Raw genomic sequence first — 20,256 nt, 5'->3', positions numbered from 1 at the left:
CAAACATTGATATTGGTAGCAGGGTGTAAATAGCATATGAATCAGTACTTGCACCCGGGTGTAAATAGCCTAAACCAATATTTTTATTGACTTTTTCATTTACAGTACAAAGGCACAAAACAGAACAAAACAGAACAAGGCACATTAATATGTAAAAATAGGCACTTGAAGACATTCTAAATGCAGATATTTAAGTGATATATTTTACTGTTGTGGTAACTGACTGATTCTCATTATGGCGTTTAGGGAAAAGAAAAGGATAATCAGTGACCAACATGTACATACACAGATGGAAACGCATTGTGTACTTCTAGAACACTCCTACCATCCAAAATGTGATCAGTGACCTTATTAGAAATAAACAGGAAGTTGTATATATAAAAATAAGAATAAAAAAAAATATATAATACAACAGTAGACTACAAAGCTGCAATAAAATCCTCAATAAATTGCATAAAAGAGCCCCAAATCTTCTCAAATCTGTTATATTTCCCTTTAACAGCATATATAAGTTTATTTAAAGCAAGGCATTGCAGTAATCCCTCAACCCAACTATTTGTACTGTGAACAGATTTCCATGACAGTGCAATTTTATGTTTAGCTTCTAGAAGACAAAATACCACCATCTTCTTCCTGCAATCGTTCAAAGTACAGCTTGCAGGGAAACAACCGAAAATACAAAGCTTGGGACAAAGGAAGTTGCTTTTTGATGAACAGAGATATAATTAATAATAATTAATATAATTAATAAAAGTCTTTAATGAGGGTACATTCCCAGGGGCAGTGAAACAAGCTACCTTTCTGTATACCACACTTCACACAAGTATCTGGTGTATTAGGGTAAATGCGGTGTAGTAACTCTGTGTAATTTCTCATCACCCCCGTCTTGTTTGACCTGACTTGGTCAAATAAACCTAATTCTGATTCTGATTTAGTTTTTATTCTTTGTTAAATTAATAATTTATCATCTTTACTTTCGTCAAAGTGGTCAAAAATAAGTCTGTTTACAGTCACTAAAGAATCCTCCAGGACAGGTAAACCATTATTGCAGGAAAAACGAGGCCCAGAGGAGAGAGAGGAGGCGCGCTCCCGCAGGCCGCGGGCCGCGCATGCGCAGTAGCACCTCCCGTAGCGGCTAACGATCTGGTAGGTGATCGATAACACTTCTCCCTTTCAAACGAATTAAATCATCGTTTGGGCTCCTTTTCCAAAATTAAAAACAAAAAGTAAAATTCGCATTTTGATGCCGTCCCTTTGAACTTATGTCAGAGATGCTGGCGGATGGTATTAAGTTTAATTAAAGTGTGAACTATTTTTTAAACCTAGCTTCTTCAATCAGACTTGAACGCTTATGTCGTATTTAAGGATAAATTATCTAACAAGAAGAGTTTAAATGTTCATTAAGTGAAAATAGAGAGGACAAAATACTATATTTTTTAAACTATGAAACAGATGAAGATAAATCCATTCAATTCATGTTTTAGATTGGGCTTTGTGACTGATTTAGTGATGCAAATACATTTACACGACTGTCTCAGAAAATTAGAATATTGTGATTTTCTGTAATGCAATTACAAAAACAAAAATGTCATACATTCTGGATTCATTACAAATCAACTGAAATATTGCAAGCCTTATATTTTAATATTGCTGAAACTCAAATATCCTATCTCAAAAAATTAGAATATTCTGGGAATCTTAATCTTAAACTGTAAACCATAATCAGCAATATTAAAATAACAAAAGGCTTGCAAAATTTCAGTTGATTTGTAATGAATCCAGAATGTATGACATTTTTGTTTTTTTAATTGCATTACAGAAAATAAAGAACTTTATCACAATATTCTAATTTTCTGATACAGTCTTGTAAAGATAAAACAATTAAAAATAAAGATAAAAATAGAAAAAAAGGTAAAAATAAAAGGTGCAGTGCCATAAAAAGAATTATATGGATAGAAAAAGTGTTGTGTAATATTGCACAAGTTATTGCACTAGTAGTTTAAAATTCACCCAAAAGTTGTAAGTAAGTTTCCATCTCCTTCCGCTGGATGACGGTCGCCGGAGGCGTAATTTTGACAAAACACATCGTGTCGTGTTTGTTGGGCTGGATCTTCCACAGCTGGGCCTTGGAGCCTCGACCGTTGGCTCCACCTGGGTTTATATTTCAGTTGATTTGTAATGAATCCAGAATGTATGACATTTTTGTTTTTTTAATTGCATTACAGAAAATAAAGAACCGTATCACAATATTCTAATTTTCGGAGACAGTATACCTGTCAGTAGACAGTAGCAGAGCCGGATTAACGCAAAGGCAGACTAGGCACGTGCCTAGGGCCCGACAGGGGGGGGGCCCAGACAGAGGGACAAAAAAAAAAAAAAAAATAATAATTATTTTTTTTTTTTTTTTTTTTTGTCTGCACACATATTAATGGTTGATAACATGCCGATAAAAACCTAAGGCATATATATATGTGCATTATTACTATATTTAGTATACATACATATACAGTATATATACGCATACATACGCACAGGGCCGCCGCAAGGGATGTGCGAACCGTGCGACCGCACGGGGCCTGGCGCCCCAAGGGGCCTGGCGCTATGGGCCGTTTTTTTTTTCCCCAATTTTTTTTTTTTTTTCCTTATAAATATCAACAGTCACGTTCCATTACAGACCTAAATGTGTACTAGTCTGTGCATATCAATAAATATATGTGCAATGATGACGCGTGTCTGTTGTTCAATACAACTGATCAGACCAAGCGCAGACACAAGCTAGTCTGATCCAGACGGGTGGAGTTGGAACAAACTGTCACACAATGTCGAGAGAACGAGACAGATTCAGGAAATTTCCATCAGGGGATGAAAAAAGAAAAAAACAAAAGAAAATGGAAGAGTTTAATGCCTCTCTGAAAGGCACGTTTGATAAATTTGTTACAAAAATCACCGACCCACCCGGGTCTCAAGCAGCCGTGGGGCCCCACGTCAAGGTAAGCCCAGATGATGATGAGGCAGGGGAAGGTATCCAGTATTTTGCTAATTGGAGAGTTAAAATTGCGCATATAGACACCCGATCCGACCCGAAAAACCCAAAAACTTTGGCCATTTCACACAGGGCCTCGCAAATCTCCCAAACGACTCTGCATACGCATACACATACATACATATACACATACATACATACATACTACAGCACACTTTGTCTTACTGCAAATTGTATTGGCCTTTGTAGATTTGACTTCTTATTTAACTATTCAATTTAATCAACACATTTAATTAAGATTTTCTGCAAAATGCTCACAATCGATAAGATAAGGATAATTTAATAGCATTTAATAGAGCATTGTAATAACGTATAAATAATAAAAATCTAAAAATAGTCTGATAGACTGTTTAATATACAACACATGACTTACCTGTATTTTGGAATACAAAGAACCAACTTGACTATGACTTTGCTATGTAAAATGTGAATTAAGTTTTATTAGTAACTTTGGTAAGTTTAAGATTTCATAAATAACATCGATGGAGGGGGGCCCAAAAATCACAGTCTGCCTAGTGTAGTCCATTTATTTAATCCGGCTCTGGACAGTAGACCTGTATAATAATAATAAAAATAATAATAATAATAATAATAATAATCAATTTTATTTATAGAGCGCTTTTAAAAGATCTCAAAGACGCTTCACAGACAAAGATAAAACATCGAGATCAAGAAAATTAAAAATTAAAAACCACAGGATAAAAAAAGATAAGATAAGATAAAGGATAAGAAACAAATCACGCATTAAAAGCTTTTCTGAAGAGGTGAGTTTTGAGATGCGATTTGAAGGTGGGTAAGTCTGTGCAGTTGCGAATATACATATATAATATCTATATTTTGTGATTTACCAAATTGTGCATATTCTATTAAGATGAAGACTAATGTTTTCACTTGTCCTCCATCCCTGAAGACAAACCTTGAGGACAGAAGCTGCAGCATGATGAAGACGCCTCCTTCTTCTGCATCTCTGCAAGTCAAACGCAAAAGTGTGCGTCAGATCAGGAGACATCGCTACCCAGGTGGAGCCAACGGTCGAGGCTCCAAGGCCCAGCTGTGGAAGATCCAGCCCAACAAACACGACACCATGTGTTTCGTCAAAATTACGCCTCCGGCGACCGTCATCCAGCGGAAGGAGATGGAAACTTACTTACAACTTTTGGGTGAATTTTAAACTACTAGTGCAATAAATTGTGCAATATTACACAACACTTTTTCTATCCATATAATTCTTTTTATGGCACTGCACTTTTTATTTTTATTTTAGTTTTTACCTTTTTTTATATTTTTATCTTTATTTTTAATTGTTTTATCTTTACAGGACTGTCTCAGAAAATTAGAATATTGTGATAAAGTCCTTTTATTTTCTGTAATTCAATTAGAAAAACAAAAATGTCATACATTCTGGATTCATTACAAATCAACTGAAATATTGCAAGCCTTTTATTATTTTAATATTGCTGATTATGGCTTATAGTTTAAGATTAAGATTCCCAGAATATTCTAATTTTTTGAGATAGGATATTTGAGTTTTCTTAAGCTGTAAGCCATGATCAGCAATATTAAAATAATAAAAGGCTTGCAATATTTCAATTGATTTTTAATGAATCCAGAATGTATGACATTTTTGCATTACAGAAAATAAAGGACTTTATCACAATATTCAAATTTTCTGAGACAGTCCTGTGTATGGGTGTTTGGCTTTTGGGGGGTTTGATTTGAAAATGACAGTGCTGTGTGTGTGAGATGGAGATGTCAATTTCCCCGAGGGAACCTCCCAAAGGGAATAATAAAGTCATCTGAATCTGAATCTGAATAAAATAAAAGTCTATTTGAATTTTGGTAAACGATGCTCAACTTATGTCTCATTTCAGACGATGAAGTGATTCGGGACTTTCTGATGATGGACTCTTGCTATAAAGTAACAGACAAGGTAAAGCAGTGATGAGCAACAAGCCTTTAAAGTCCTCTTCCCATCTTCATAACTCTGTACTAACATCTTCTTTTGTCTTGAATTCACCAGTACCTGTTAGCCATGACATTTGTGTACTTCAAACGGGCCTCGTTCACTATTGCCGAATACACCAGAAAGAACTTCTTTATCGCATTGTAAGTTCAGATATTAGAATATATTTTTGTATTATCATTATTATTACTTTCAGTGCCACCACTGTTGGTTTTTATTGTTCATAAAAACCACAGTACATCCTAAAACTAAGACTTGTGCTCTGTTTTTCCTCTGAAGGTATCTCGCTAACACTATGGAGGAGGAAGAAGAGGAGAGCAAGTATGAAATTTTTCCGTGGGCTCTGGGCAAGAACTGGTTGAGGATGTTTCCCCGATTCCTCCAGCAGCGAGACGGACTGTGGACTCGCATCCAGTACAGAGCGGTAGTCAGTAGCCGCTGCTGTGAGAAGGTGCACACAAGTACAACAATTCTGAGACTAGGCCTGTGTTGAAAAAAAACAATTTTCCATTTCTAAATCGATTCTCATATTAATTCCTAAAAATTGATTTGTTTGTCTAAAGATCGATTTTTTTTTTTTTTTATTAATTTTTTTTCATCATTACATTTTCGCCCGGTGAACTTTAATCCTAGTAGTTGGACACACAGTTTGTCATGACACTTCTGAAAAATGCCAGGTGCTTCATGGCAATATGTGTGTGTGGTGACAGAATAAATTAGACAAGCTAAAATGATTTGTTTACTGCATGAACTGTTGCAATTTCTTTCTTTTTTTTGCACTTTAAATGGATATTGAAAGGCCTGTTTGAGTTATTTATTTCTTAGTTATTTCCCAATAATTATTGTGAAATTATTATTTCACTAGTTATTTTACAGTCATATAATTCAGGCAACAGCTCAAAAAACATTTTAAATAACACCAACCCAAATCAATATCGGATCGAATCAAATCCTGATAATCTATTCTGAATCTTAATCGGAATCAAATTGATTCTTGACATTTGAATCGATACCCAGGCCTGTCAGAGACTAATCAATGGGATCTCTTAGAAAAATTAGAAAAATGTTGTTGGCCTTTTTGCTACACGGGTCCAATTTCATCGAGCTGTCCAAAATCCATCTACTGTGTGTTTTAACCGTGTTGGAAATGTGTTAATTCCTCCTGCCGTATTCTTGCCCGCAGGTCATGGCAATTGCGGCGTCCCACGCTGCTTGGCAGAGGCAGCGTTTCGATCACCACAGTGGTGCCCAGCGACGGTACACGGATCAAGGCCCTGCCTGTCGTCCTCGCGGACCCTCGGCCTCCCGGAAAGCTTGTTCCCTGTGCAACTGTGGCAGCAGCCGACATCGTAGTAATGTCTCCTTCTCTGCCGCCATGAGCTCATCTGCAAAGACCCGGGATAAAACCTGTAACGCCCCATTACCCTCTGCCTTTAGTCTGGAATTAACCCCTCCTAGGGCCGCCATGTACTTCAGCTGGACAGCGGAGAGTCAAAGCCCGGACGGCCCTGGAAGCTTTCTCAGTAGGTGTCACTCGTACTGCTGTAACAGTCTGAGCATTGTACTTTCATCATGCAACTGTTAAGCCTGAATTATGGTTCTGCGTAAAATCGACGTTGTGCACACGCCGTCGCCGTGACGCCGTCGTGAACCCTTCGGACTTCTCCGTCACTCCATTTCTCCGTGGTGCAGTACCCCCCGTGACCGCTAATTCGCGATCTTTTCCTGAATGGTTTATCCGACTTTTTCCGGTCACAGTGAATCAAAGAGATAAGGACAACTATTGCGCAAAAAAACAAAAAAAATCACACATACACGAAGAAAAGAGCCCTGAAAGTTCACGACTGCTTCAAACCGGAAACCGGAAATGCGTTGCTACCAAGCGAACCAATCACATTGACGCAGAACCATAACTCAGCCTTTAAGTGTTGGACGTTTGCTTTAGTACGACCTGGTTCCCCTCAGAGACTCAAATCACAGTCGTTTGAAAAGGGATAAGCCTGAAATGTAAAAAGAAATCCAAATTTAAGGTTGTTTTAAGGAAAATTTTAATTTTAAAAATGAATTAAATTGCTAATTAAGGATTTTTTCTGACTTTCCCTCAGAAGTAAAATCTGCATGGCTTCTGATCCATTTTAACAGTTTTTTAGCTAATGTAAAACAAATCCATGTTTGAGGAAATGCTCTTAAAACACCACTGTGGTTGCAAAGTGGTGGACATTTTCTTGCAAATTTTGAAAAGAAAGTGTATGAGTAGTTGAACTGGAAATATTAGTTTTAAATCAAATGATAAAGGTGTTTTTCTGTAAAATTAGGTAGTAAAAAGGATCCTAAAAACATTATTGAAATAGCCTGATTGTTCAGGCCGACATCTAGAAAGATGTAGGGTCTGAAAACAACCCATAGGTGCCGCTCCACCCAGTCATCCAGTCATGTATTTGCTGCAAAACTGCAAATACATCTACCTTGCAAAGGAATGATTTGAGTACCATTTACTGTTACATTTTCAAAGAAAAAGTCTGAATTTTCAACTGTCGTTGCCAAAGTTTATTCAAACAGCCATAAATCCTCAGCTGCTATCTACACTGTTTACATTCAGATTCTGTTGTCATCTTGTTAAGCCCGCCCAGAGACACTCACGCCAAGAATAGAGTGATTTGATTGGCTCCCCGTGACTTTTGAGCATATTTAATGGTAGCTAGACGTACCTGCAAAACAAAATTTACATTTTCTAGCAGTACATCTAAATTTCTTTGCAACTATTGAAACAATTCTCTGTTGTAAGCAAGACAATCGGACTATTCAGAGGGGCTTAAAATAACATAAAGAAGGCTAAAGGAAAGAGACACGTGCTCATCAGTCAGGACGCTGAATGAAACTAACAGAAAACTGCTTAAGAAAGGAAACTATTACTCTAGTAATATCAGCAAACTCAACTTAACTGGATATAGTAATACAGAACTTTGATTTAAATCGTTTGGCCTCTGTAGTCCGAGTTCAGAGCGGGATTCCATAAATTCAAAAATTGAAACTCAATTTAATTTCTGTTAAATCTGATTGATTTGATCATGAAAAATTATGTTTTGTTTAGCTTTTTTCTCTTCCATCCCAAAGACATTGAAGTTCCTTATTTGGCTCATCTACATTGTTTAATTTATATAAATATAGTTTTATTTATATAGCGTGTATCACAACACAAGTTGTCTCAAGGCTCTTTCCAGAGACCCAGAACTTTGTTGTTCACTTCATTCCGATGAAAAGTTTCTAACTTTGAAAAATTCCCTTCATTTTACAATCGTAGACATTTGTAGTCCATTTTTTTATTATTTATTGGTTTTAATCAGTTATTTGTTTTTATTTTGTCTTGTGTGAAAGTGTTTTATGTACTATAGTATTTATCTGTTAGTTTTTTAGCACTGACTGATGGAACTTTTAATTTGGTTGTTATATAACTAATAAAGATCTAATGTAATCCAGTAGCAGCCGCGGCAGCTGCTCTTCCACCAGAGAAAACAAAGCTGATTATGGACCGGGTCTCAGTGTGGAAGAAAATCACATGATGGAAGATAAAATTAGTGTATTAGGTCTTTACTTTTGATCTATGGTCCAGAGGGAATGTAAGTAAAAGTAAAATCACTCAAGGAGCTGGTAGCACTGTTGCCAACTAATGAAAATAACTAAAGCCTGCTGAAGAAAAACAAAAAAGTTGCTAGATTTAATTTATCTGACACATTTGTACATTATGGTAAGGAATAGGCTTTATTCTGGCATTTTAATTTCTAACAAAAACAATGAGACAATGACAGTGTATATAATTTTTTAGAACGTTTGTAGTCATCACTGAAATAATTTGTCATGTTTGTTTTTTATTAGGGGATACATCTTCCGGTAAATCCTCGTGTGACGCCTTAATGGACTGGATGAATGAGATGTAAAAGCGCTGGAGGTCGAGCACGTTCCTCTCCGTTCCAGCTGAGCAGTTCAGGGCATTAAAACTTCACTTCCTGGAGAGAAGCTTTACTTTTGAAGCAGATGTGTTAATCTCCCAGTTTGTATAGTTTCTTCTAATACCATTCGTTATTTTTATAATTAATATGCAAAGAGTTTGCTGTTCATGTAGCAACAGACACATGCTGCAAAGATGGTTCCATTATTTATGTAACTTATTTATGTATTTATATTGTTTTCATCCTGTTACCACAATTGTTGAAACTATTCTTCAGAGAGCGAGGATCTTAGGATACACACCCTTAACTGTTACATATGAGCTCAGTGGGTGCTGGTTTTTTCAGGTGTTGTTGCCAAATCTGTCCGATAATTCAGTGCTGCTTCATGATTTTGGAATACAAACTCAAACCTCAGTTTGTCTCTTTGTATTTTTTTGCTTTACACAACTTCATCTGGATTTATAAACCAAAATACACCGAAATGAATGTTTTGATCTCAGTCATTTATTTATTTATTTTAAATTGTACCCAACAGTATTTGACTTGTAAATAAAACTCTGTTCAAGATTCCTCACAGAGGCGGTAGGTGATGCACACACTTCCTCAGCTTCACCAGGAATGCTGAAAAAACAACAAAAAGCATTTAATGAGCATTTCATTCAACTTCATAGAGTAACTACAAGTGTGCCAGACCCGACCTGTGTGGCTCATCTGTTCAGGATGAGGTCTGGCAATGTAGGGGACGCTCCCGAAGGCTGGAGCACGGCCTTTATCTCCGCTGAACTCCTCTGGAATTAAAACATTTCAAATCTGAGGGATGGAGGCGCAAAATACCAGCGTAAAGAGTAGTGAGGGTTTTTCACTGTCGAGCACCTTGTAGCACCCTATAATGTAATAATTTCCTGAAAATGTAATAACGCCTGAAAATCTAATAAAATTTGCACTTAACTCAATCGAAAATGTAATAAAACCCAATAATGTAATAACTTCACCAATGTAATAAAATATCCTGACTGATATTGTCATAACATTTTTACCGATAATGTAATACCTTATTACATTATTGGGAATTTATTACATGGTACTGAAAGTCTGCAATTTAACCCAATAGTCATTCTGGTGTTTCAAATCCAGTGTATATAACATTCTTAGATACTTAAAACACCAAATGTAGAACTCTGGACTGAAAATGAACATATATATTACATTATTTGTCAAGTATTACATTATCAGTTTTGGAGAAAAAAAAAACACCCACCTGAAAATGTAATAAATTCCCAATGTAATAAGGTATTATATTATCTGTAAAAATGTTATTACAATATCAGTCAGGATATTTTATTACATTATTGGTGAAGTTATTACATTATTGGATTTTATTACATTTTTGATTGAGTCAAGTGCAAATTTTATTACATTTTCAGGCGTTATTACATTTTCAGGAAATTATTACATTATAGGGTGCTACACACCTTTATCGGCCTCATCGTCCTCCGTTAGGTCCTCATCCAGGGTTCCAGCCTTTCTGGTCCAGTACCGGCCATCTTTCTGCAGGGCCGGCACCACCATCCAGTCCCGGACCGGAACCTCCACGACGCGCTCGCACAGGAATGGGAGCGAGGAGCAGCGCAGACCCTCCAGCAGGTCGATGACCTGGGTCACACTGGCAGGGAGAAACACCAAGCAGCACATATTCCACTTTTAACGCTTCACAGTGTTTGGTTTGTTTTTTTTCCCCAGAAAAGTTAATTGAAATATTCCTCATGCTTTGTCATCCTCTTTAAAACTTAAATCTGTAAAATTAGGTGGTTTACTTAAAAATGTTGGTGTCAGAGGTTTTTCCAAACATGTGAGACTCTCGTCATTAAAAATACAGCAATGAAAGAGTTGTTACGTACTTGGCGAGGTAGACGACGCACACGGCTCCAGGGTGCAGGTGCGGCAGCACGGCGGGTAAAGCCAGGTGGGGGTTTATCATGTCCAGAGCTGCCTGGAACACAGATGATCAGTTTGGTCGATGAGCAGGTGTCATGACATTTAACCCACTGAGTCTTCGTTCATCCGTTCAGGTGGAACATGCTGTTGCTCAGATTCAAACTTACAGAACTGTCTCAGAAAATTAGAATATTGTGATAAAGTTCTTTATTTCCTGTAATGCAATAAAAAAAAAAAAACGTCTTACATTCTGGATTCATTACAAATCAACTAAAATATTGCAAGCCTTTTATTATTTTAATGTTGCTGGTTATGGCTTACAGTTTAAGATTAAGATTCCCAGAATATTGTAATGTTTTGAGATAGGATATTTGAGTTTTCTTAAGCTGTAAGCCATGATCAGTAATATTAAAATAATAAAAGGCTTGCAATATTTCAGTTGATTTGTAATGAATCCAGAATGTATGACATTTTTGTTTTTGTACTTGCATTACAGAAAATCACAGTATTCTAATTTTCTGAGACAGTCCTGTATGTCTAACATAAAAGATAAACCTTTATCCGTCTCTGTGGAGGAATGTCCACGTTACAGCAGCAAAGATATCCATTGACAATATAAATATATACACAATCATACAAACTGAGTATTGCATTGTGGGTAGTTTTGTATTGCGTGGTTTGTATGTAGTGTTGTTGATGAGCGTGCAGAGGTACGGCTGGAATAACTTGCTGTGGGAGCAGAGAAGGGGGGGGGCATCTGATCAAATCTATTGACGAATAGATTCAAGTCATCCAACCACCTATTTGCATTGAAGCTTGTTATTGATCGTCTGAAAAGCCTCCAGCGAATCAAAAACACTAGCAATGAGATAGAATATCTTAACTTTTAGCTTATCTTGACTAGCTCCCTGTTGAATTCAGAGGAGAGATTAAGTTCTCACATGCAAAGCTTGTGATGAACCAGACTTATTTACTCCACGTTTTCACAAACAAGTGCTTTGCACTCACGCTTGTGGTTTACTTGTGGTTTCTAGAGTTTCCAAAAGCCATCAGTTATCAGCAGTACTCGAGTTGAGGGGGGATGGCATCCCCCCTGAAATAAAAACGGTCCAAATCATCCCCCCAGTAAAACTGCCATCCCTCCTTTCCATCCCTTATGTCATTTCATCAATGAATGTGGTTTTAGTCATCACCAGAAAAATAACTTATTTGACAATTTTCACCCGTTTAAAGTAGATTTTCACTTGAAATAAGTAGGAAAAATCTGCCAGTGGGACAAGATTTATCTTCTCATTAAAAGCAAAAAAATCTTCCAGTGGCAGATTTTTTTTTACTTATTTTAAGTGAAAATCTACTTGAAACGGGTGAAAATTGTTGTTTTTTCCAGTGATGAGTCTTGTTTTAAGTGTAATGAGATTTTTTTTTAACTAAAATTAGACATTTTAACTAGAAATAAGACAAATATTCTTGTTAAGATTTGGAGTTTTTGCAGTGATCCATTTTACTTATTCTGTGAAGGACAGAGTCATATTGATAAGTTCAGAAAACAACTCGAGTACTGATTATCAGGCTCCTCTCATGAGGAACTGGCTCTCAGATTGGGTTCAGGGGGCAGAAATCCCCCGCCCCTGCTTTTCAGGTTAATCTCAAAACGTTCCTTCTTAGTACGGTAAAGCTTGTGGTTTTACAAACCGCCGTCACACAGTGTGACTACAATCGTTATCAGCTGGGCCGTCCTGGTTTGTTCTGCATTTTACTGGATTTATATTGAACTTACTGCAACTGTGAAGATTATTTTTATTGTGAATCAGGGCTTTGTAAATAAATGGAAAAGAAACTCGACTTCACTAAGGAGTAAGAAATAGGAATGAGGTCCACTGACTGCATTGAATCCCCGGCCGCTGAGGAGCGACGATGCAGCCCGGAGGTCGGATATGTGGAACTGAACGTTGTCGGGCCAGTCTTGGCCTCGGCGCAGACTCCACGACTTCCTCCAGCGCTCGTAGTTCAGCACAGCTCTGCGGTGGTGATCCTCCCTGACCTCCACGCTCAGGACGCTGCCCTTGGAGCCCACTGGGAGAAACACAAACTAGCTGCTCAAAAGTGAACTGTTGCAGCTTTCATTTTATTTATTTAACCTTCATTTAACCAGGTAAGTCAATTGAGAACAGTTTCTCATTTACAACGACGACCTGGCAAGAGGCAGCACAAAGAGTCAAACACATACAATCACAGTGAAACAACACACAATATATAAAAAACACACAACACTTAGAACAATATGAGTAAAAAGTGCTAGCGCTGGTCTGGAAGAGTTAAAAACATATGCAATGATCACAGATGAATGTTGGGAGTGTATTTTTGAAGGAGAATGGGATGAATGTTTAAGTGTTTGCAGATGATTCCAATCACTAGCAGCTCTGTGTTTTGAATGCAGCATTAAAATCACGTTTGTGTTTTTTTTTTTAATGAAGATAAAGTAGTCTGCTCTTGAGAGGGAAACACTCTCAATGATTGAAGAATGTGAATGAAAATAAAAAATTTATGAAAATATTACTGATGATCGGTGCATCTAAACTGATTTCTTTCATAAGCAAGGTAAAGTTGCACAGAGACATTGAGATGAGTGTAAGTAAGTAAATTCAGTACCGGTAAGTACATTTTATTTATATAGCACCTTTCACAGACAACGGAATGTCACAAGGGGCTTCACAAAAAATAGGCCAACATCCATAATAACACTAATAAAACACTACAATCAAAGTAGTTTAGCGGCCTTTAGGGGCCTGTAGATAACACTATTGGGTAGATTTGTTTATATTTATGTACAGAAATGTACAAAACAATGTGAAAATTTGTGAAGTTATTTCTTGGAAAAAGGGGCAGATCAGATAAGATTCTTCTTCTTTCTGCTCCCTTTTCATCACAATTTAAGAACATTTGTATTTGTATTGAATTGTTTTATTTTTTGAATGAAATAAAGAATAAATGAAAATGAATGAATGAAAATGGGCAGCTATGCATGTGTGTATATATATATATATATATATATATATATATATATATATATATGTATGTGTGTGTATGTATATATATATAGATATAGAGCAGATGGAGTTAATATAGAGATAGTATGGTGTAAATAAGTATATTTATAAAAATATTTATAGGCATGTGTGTACAAATATATACAAAAATTCAACTATTTGTATGTATGTATGTATGTATGTATGTATAGGTATGTGTGTGAGTATAATTAAGTATAGTTAGTTACTATAAATACTTGTTAATAAACGATTAGTGAATGGGGGAAGGATTAAATAAGTTTACACTTCTTCCTACTCCTTTTTGCACACGTAAATTAAGATATTAAGTGTTAAAGGATGAAATTCTTTGTATTTTTTATTTCGTTTTCTTATCTTCTCTTTTAAATGTTGTCTTTTTACACGTACAAAATAAATCAAATCCATCGGAAAAAAAAAAAAAAAGTAGAAATACGTTAAAAACAAGACAATACGGATAAAAGCTGCTAGAATAAAAGCTCAGACCTGCTCTGGACAGGAACAGAGACATGGCCCCTGACCCCGACCCCGACTCCAGCACGCAGTCTCCCGCCGTCACGTCCATCATCAGCAGCATCGCAGCAGCATCCTGACCACAGAATCAATGAATTAATACTTTATTACAGACTCAAAAGGTTCCATATAAAATACATACAAATTACAGGGCACACATTAAAATACATGCAAACATCTGTTCCAATGTTTCCATAGTCCAGATGTGTGAACCTTGTATCACTCCGTTTGATCTTAGCGAGTGGAGTTATTAGACAATTTTCTGACTCATGCAGTCGACACATACATTTAAACATAAAATTCCTCAGCAGAGCATGGAAGGTGGGGACATAACAATTAACAAATAAAGTGCTTGCACTTGTTCATCTTGGAAGCTTGAGGAGGATCCTGAACGCATTATTATATGCTACCTGCAACTTCTTTAGCTTGGCGGTGGTATAATCAGTACTCGTGTTGTAAAAAAAAAATCAGGGGGGATGGTGGATTTTATCATATACAGATCATTTGGGCTGATTACAAATAATATAATATATTACAAATAATAGCACTGACCAAAAACACCTGCAGAAATACTGCAGGAATGACATAGCAGCAGTTAAATGCAGCCTTCTGTAAGCTTTAAATATCCACTGGGCTTACATCAAATACATCAAAACACAACAATGAAAAACAGTTTTCTGAACTTATCAATATGACTCTGTCCTTCACAGGATAAGTAAAATGGATCACTGCAAAAACTCCAAATCTTAACAAGAATATTTGTCCTATTTCTAGTTAAAATGTCTCATTTTAGTAAAAAAAAATCTCATTACATTTAAAACAAGACTCATCACTGGAAAAAACAACAATTTTCACCTGGTTCAAGTAGATTTTCACTTGAAATAAGTAGGAAAATCTTCCAGTGGAACGAGATTTTTTTGCTTGTAATGAGAAGATAAATCTTTTCCCACTGGAAGATTTTCCTACTTATTTCAAGTGAAAATTTACCTGAAACTGGTGAAAATTGTCACATTTTTCTGGTGTTATTTTTCTGGTGATGACTTAATGTTGAAATAGCAGTAAAACCACATTCATTGATGAAATGACATAAGGGATGGAAAGGGGGGATGGCAGTTTTACAGGGGGGATGATTTGGACCATTTTTATTTCAGGGGGGGATTCCCTCCCCCCTCATCCCCCCTCATCTCCAGTACTGGGTATAATTACACCAAAGGTGAGTTACACAGAGTTACTGGGACCAGGAACCATAAGGGACTCGTGCCGTACCTTTGGGTAGGAGATGGCCGGCCCCCTCTTCATGTACAGAACATAATCCTCCAGAGACGCTCTCCGGATGAAGAGGGGAATCCACCTGCTGGTTTTCAGGAAGCAGCCTGCAGGCTTTTCATGGATGTCATCGTGCAGGATGATGCCCCAGCTGCTCTGCAGACGCTTCCCTCTCTCCAGCAGGAACATCTTCCTGAACTCCACACGCCGGTTCTTTCGATACTCAGCGATGAGCAACTCCCCGAAGGTGAGAAGGCTCTCCCCGGGGAGGGTGGGAGAGATCTGCCCTTCCTCTGGGTGGGGGGACTCCTCCAGCTCCGGCCCTGCAGCAGCGGCTGCAGGTGTGCAGGGCGAGGCTGGTATCTGGGCGTCTGCATCGTGGGTTGCAGGTGTGCAGGGGGAGGCTGGTATCTGGGTTTCTGCATCATGGGTTGCAGATGTGCAGGGGGAGGCTGGTATCTGGGCGTCTGCATCGTGGGTTGCAGGTGTGCAGGGGGAGGCTGGTATCTGGGTTTTTGCATCAGCGGCTGCAGGTGTGAAGGGTGAGGCTGGTATCTGGGTGTCTGCATCCTGAGGTTGCTGGTTCTGATCCCTCAGCTGCAGCAGCTCTGGGCTCAGATCCTCCTGCGGCAGCAGCCTGCTGAGCCTCTCCAGCGGGGACAGGGGTCTCCTCCGTCTCAGCTTGCTGCTCACTTGGGAAGCATCAGAACTGTCTCCTTCATTCTCCTTACACCTCAGAAAAGCAGTGGAAAAACGTGCAGTCCTCCCTCTCTGACAGAGTTGTACAAGTATGTCTCTATGTTTGTAGGAAACTGACAGCAGTCTGTGCAGGGACAGGAATCTGAAGGACACGCACACAGCCATTACTTTAAGTTACAACATACTTTATTATTTAAACTAAGTCGGATTGCTCTGTCCCATAATGGTCCCATCAGTTAAGTCGAGCTGCAAATATAAACAGACATGTGCAATAAACAATCAAAAAACAGAAACATATAAATAAACTTCAATAGATTTGTTTTTACTTACTTTAGTTTGTACTGCAGTAACGCAGAAATGGTTTTTCGTCCTAACACGTGTTTTAAGGTGACTGCTGAGTGTTTGGTGCGCTGAAGACAAACCCCCACTGAGGCGCATGCGCGCAAGCGTCATAACTGAGCGACTGCTGTACCAAACTCCGCCAGCAGGGGGCGGCTGCAACGTTAGTGTCTGATTCACAGGAAGTCTGAATTTCAGCAGTTTCCTGTTGATTTCAATCAAAAACAATAATTTGACTGAAAGCCCATGAGTATTTCTGAAAGTATACAACATTATCAAACACAGATGTGTGAAAGTCAACGTTAATCATTTGCTGAAAACATGCATTTAGGCAGGTGTTGTTTTATTTTTACAAAAACTATTGGGTTCAGCACAAATTAATTTAATTTTAAGGGTTCACATCACTGACATGCCATGATGTTGTAGCCTAATGCCTAAAGGGAGGAAGTCAATGCAGTATCTTTGAGCTTTCTCTTTTTTATTTGGACTGTGGGATTAATCACAATGTCTCACAATGTCCCACAATGTCCCATAATGTCCCAATATTCTACTATCTATGTGCAATACTCCCATCCCTTCAAGGGCAATATTATTCTTCCATTCATTTAAGTGCAATATCCCCCCACCCATCCATGTACATTTTTTATCCTCCCATTCACTCTTGTTTATAGTGTGTGTACATATATATACATTTATGCTTCCTTGCTTACATAGTCTTTGCATGTGTGCACTTTGACGGAGCTGCTGCCTAATTCCGAGGTACATGTACATTGATAATAAAGGCTTTCTATTCTATTTTTCTATTTCTTAATCAGGGTGTGTCAGATACGATTTGAGAGATTTAAACCAGATTCATAAAGTGATCATCAAACAAAATGTTTTGGTATTTCTCTCTTCAGAAATACCAGGTGACAGTTAAATGATAAATAATATTCTTGGTGATAAATAAAATCAGTCAAGAGTTCATGGAGTAGGTTTATCAGGTCAGCTTGAACTTGTGGCGAATATAACAAAGAAACACACAAACACACACACACACACACACACACACACACACACACACACACACACACACACACACACACACACACACACACACACACACACACACACACACACCATAGTTAATTTACAAACTGAAACAATAAATTCAATTTAAAAATCACAAAAGCAATAATGAAGTTTTATGGCATCAAAAATCGTTTACAACTATAGCTGTTATTCTGCACTGCAGTTTTGCACAAATGAAAAAAGAAATTGTTAGTGATGCGTTCATGGGTTGTGGAAAAAACTGTTATTAAACTAAGACCCCAAACTTTTTTTTTTTAACAAACTTTATTCAACATTTTCAAAATTACAAAATTCCTTTGAGGAAACATTAGTTTGCAACTGAAACATAAGTTCACAACACACAAGTGAATATGTAACTATACATTTTTTTCAAGATAAACTTCTACATTTAAATAAAAAGAAAATAAATAAAATAAATTTAAATAATCACAAAATAAAATAATCACAGGGGTTGACATTTCAACAAAAATGTATAAGCGTAGCAAGATTGTATCTTAAAGAGCAAGAGACTCTAACATGGTTTCACATAAATCATTTATAGACTGATTTTCTTTTGAAAGTACCTTAATAGATGTTATATAACTTTTTATTTCGTTTTTAAAACATACTATGGAGGGTTCAATTCAATTCAATTCAATTCAAAACACTTTATTTGTCCCCGAGGGGCAATTTAAAAGGCATAAGGAGCAGCATTAAAAGACAACATACATACATACATAGGGTGTGCAGTTAAAAATATCCAAGCTACTGCCAGTAAAGTGCTTTGTGCTTACTGTTAAAAGTGCTATGTGGATTAAATCAGTCGCCGTTGAGACAGGGAGGGGTCGTCGTTTAAGAGCTTGACTGCTCTGGGGACAAAGGTGGCCCTCCTCCTCTGTGTTCTGCAGCGTGGACATCGCAGCCTGCGACCTGATGGGAGCCACTCGAACATTGAGTGAAGTGCATGTGCGGGGTCGTGCAGGATCCTGTGAGCAGAGCGGAAGGTTTGTTGGTCGCAAAAAGCAGACAAAGCTCTAACAGGGTGTCCAATGATTTTAGAGCAGACTTTCGTGATGCTGAGTAGGCGTGACCGATCTTGCAGGGTGATGGAGTGAAACCAGGAGATGAATGAGAATATTAGGATACTCTCAATGAATGCGTGGTAGAAGGTCAGGAGAATGTCTTTGTTCACACCAAATGATGTCAATTTCCTGAGCAGATATTGTCTCTGATGACACTTCCTAATGATCTCCTCAATGTTAGAGGAAAACTTCAGGAGGCCATCGAAGATTGTGCCCAAGTATCTGTACTCCTCCACCACCTCCACCGGCTCCCCCCGGATGATGGTAGTGACGGCCTCTGCCAGTTGTCTCTGCTTGCTGGAGAATGTTATAATCAGCTCTTTGGTCTTAGTTGAGTTCAGCTGGAGACAAGCACCCTCGCACCAGGTGATAAAGTCCTGAAGAACAGAGCTGTGGAGTTTGCTGTTTTTCCATTTATTTTTATGTATATGATATTTACCCAAAATTAGAATTATGTTCACCATCTTGGATACCTTCTTTGGCAGACCATCCATATAAATTATGACCTGAAACTTGCTGAACATACAGTTGTTGATCCCAATCTTTAACCACTGATAAACATCTTGCCAAAAAAGCTTTGTGACCGAACAAGAAAAGAATAAGTGTTCAATTGTTTTGTGTTCTGTTTTACAAAATATACAAGGATCTACGTCAAAATTGAACCTTCTCCTTAGGGTTTCAGCGGCAGGATAAATATTGTTTATTATTTTAAACTGAATTTCTTTTGCTTTGGGTGAAATTGGCCATTTAAGGTAGCTGCTGTATATCTTTGTTAACGTTAATTCAATTTCTGTTAAAACCCCAAACTTACAACTCGAGCGGTTATAGTTAGTGTTGTAGTAAAAATAAACCTACATAATGTATTTATCATTATCTATAGATTATATATCAAAGTTGTCACGTAGAAGGAATGGGCGATATTTTACCGTTCACGATACACCGTCAAAAAGATTCCCCACGTTAAGAATTTGTCATCTCACGGTAAAAACGATAAATTGAGGAAATTAGCCTGAAAGAAAGAAAGAAAGAAAGAAAGAAAGAAAGAAAGAAAGAAAGAAAGAAAGAAAGAAAGAAAGAAAGAAAGAAAGAAAGAAAGAAAGAAAGAAAGAAAGAAAGAAAGAAGGATGAATTCCCGTTGATACGTTTTTTTTGTAACAAACATGGTGGAACGGGGATCTTTTATCAATTCAATTTAATTGGTGTAGTTTAGTAGCATTTAGTATTCTTTTAGAGCAGTGTTTTGGGAGCTCCAAAGACTGAATGTGGTGATAGATTTATAGTTAAAAAGGTGGAGTTGAATTGGTATTTTTTTATCGTCATTTTTATCGTTATCGGGATAAATGCCAGAAATTATCGT

General features: G+C 37.4%; 2 protein-coding genes across 3 annotated transcripts; one reads left to right on the top strand and one right to left on the bottom strand.

Annotated features, from left to right (window-relative positions):
* The first annotated feature begins 3,960 nt into the window (after nt 1-3,960).
* On the top strand, nt 3,961-9,017 carry spdya (speedy/RINGO cell cycle regulator family member A). The gene is made up of 6 exons (XM_061743907.1): nt 3,961-4,203; nt 4,915-4,973; nt 5,064-5,149; nt 5,286-5,457; nt 6,190-6,529; nt 8,880-9,017. Exons 1-6 carry the CDS (start codon nt 3,981-3,983, stop codon nt 8,939-8,941), a joined length of 942 nt encoding a protein of 313 aa, XP_061599891.1. The 5' UTR covers nt 3,961-3,980; the 3' UTR covers nt 8,942-9,017.
* A 422-nt stretch (nt 9,018-9,439) lies between these two features.
* On the bottom strand, nt 9,440-16,855 carry trmt61b (tRNA methyltransferase 61B). Of its 2 annotated transcripts, none has more exons than XR_009784247.1 (8): nt 16,759-16,855; nt 15,730-16,674; nt 14,437-14,539; nt 12,771-12,961; nt 10,852-10,943; nt 10,426-10,616; nt 9,652-9,763; nt 9,440-9,574 (listed from the first exon to the last, which is right to left on the bottom strand). XR_009784247.1 is itself a non-coding variant. In XM_061743450.1 (8 exons), the coding sequence occupies exons 2-8, from the start codon at nt 16,591-16,593 to the stop codon at nt 9,525-9,527; spliced, it is 1,581 nt and encodes a 526-aa protein (XP_061599434.1). In that variant the 5' UTR covers nt 16,594-16,674; nt 16,759-16,855; the 3' UTR covers nt 9,440-9,524. The 2 variants fall into 2 exon arrangements, 1 of the variants encoding a protein (XP_061599434.1); XM_061743450.1 differs by having other exon boundaries at nt 9,652-9,741.
* Nucleotides 16,856-20,256: the final 3,401 nt, after the last annotated feature.

The sequence above is a fragment of the Cololabis saira genome, chromosome 16, assembly GCF_033807715.1.
Source record: "Cololabis saira isolate AMF1-May2022 chromosome 16, fColSai1.1, whole genome shotgun sequence".
In the NCBI taxonomy this organism is placed as follows: domain Eukaryota; kingdom Metazoa; phylum Chordata; class Actinopteri; order Beloniformes; family Belonidae; genus Cololabis; species Cololabis saira.
Note: the sequence above shows the minus strand (reverse complement) of the source record. Positions and strands in the feature narration are given on the sequence as shown.

What these genes read in the sequence shown, in the direction of transcription:
- spdya (XM_061743907.1), top strand. Translation starts at nt 3,981, where the DNA reads ATGATGAAGACGCCTCCTTCTTCTGCATCTCTGCAAGTCAAACGCAAA. An exon ending in AACTTACTTACAACTTTTGG is followed by an intron (nt 4,204 to 4,914) that starts GTGAATTTTAAA and finishes GTCTCATTTCAG; the next exon opens with ACGATGAAGTGATTCGGGAC. An exon ending in GTAGCCGCTGCTGTGAGAAG is followed by an intron (nt 5,458 to 6,189) that starts GTGCACACAAGT and finishes TCTTGCCCGCAG; the next exon opens with GTCATGGCAATTGCGGCGTC.
- trmt61b (XM_061743450.1), bottom strand. Translation starts at nt 16,593, where the DNA reads ATGGCTGTGTGCGTGTCCTTCAGATTCCTGTCCCTGCACAGACTGCTG. An exon ending in GCGGCCGGGGATTCAATGCA is followed by an intron (nt 10,944 to 12,770) that starts GTCAGTGGACCT and finishes TCTGTGTTCCAG; the next exon opens with GCAGCTCTGGACATGATAAA. An exon ending in TGAACAGATGAGCCACACAG is followed by an intron (nt 9,575 to 9,651) that starts GTCGGGTCTGGC and finishes TTGTTTTTTCAG; the next exon opens with CATTCCTGGTGAAGCTGAGG.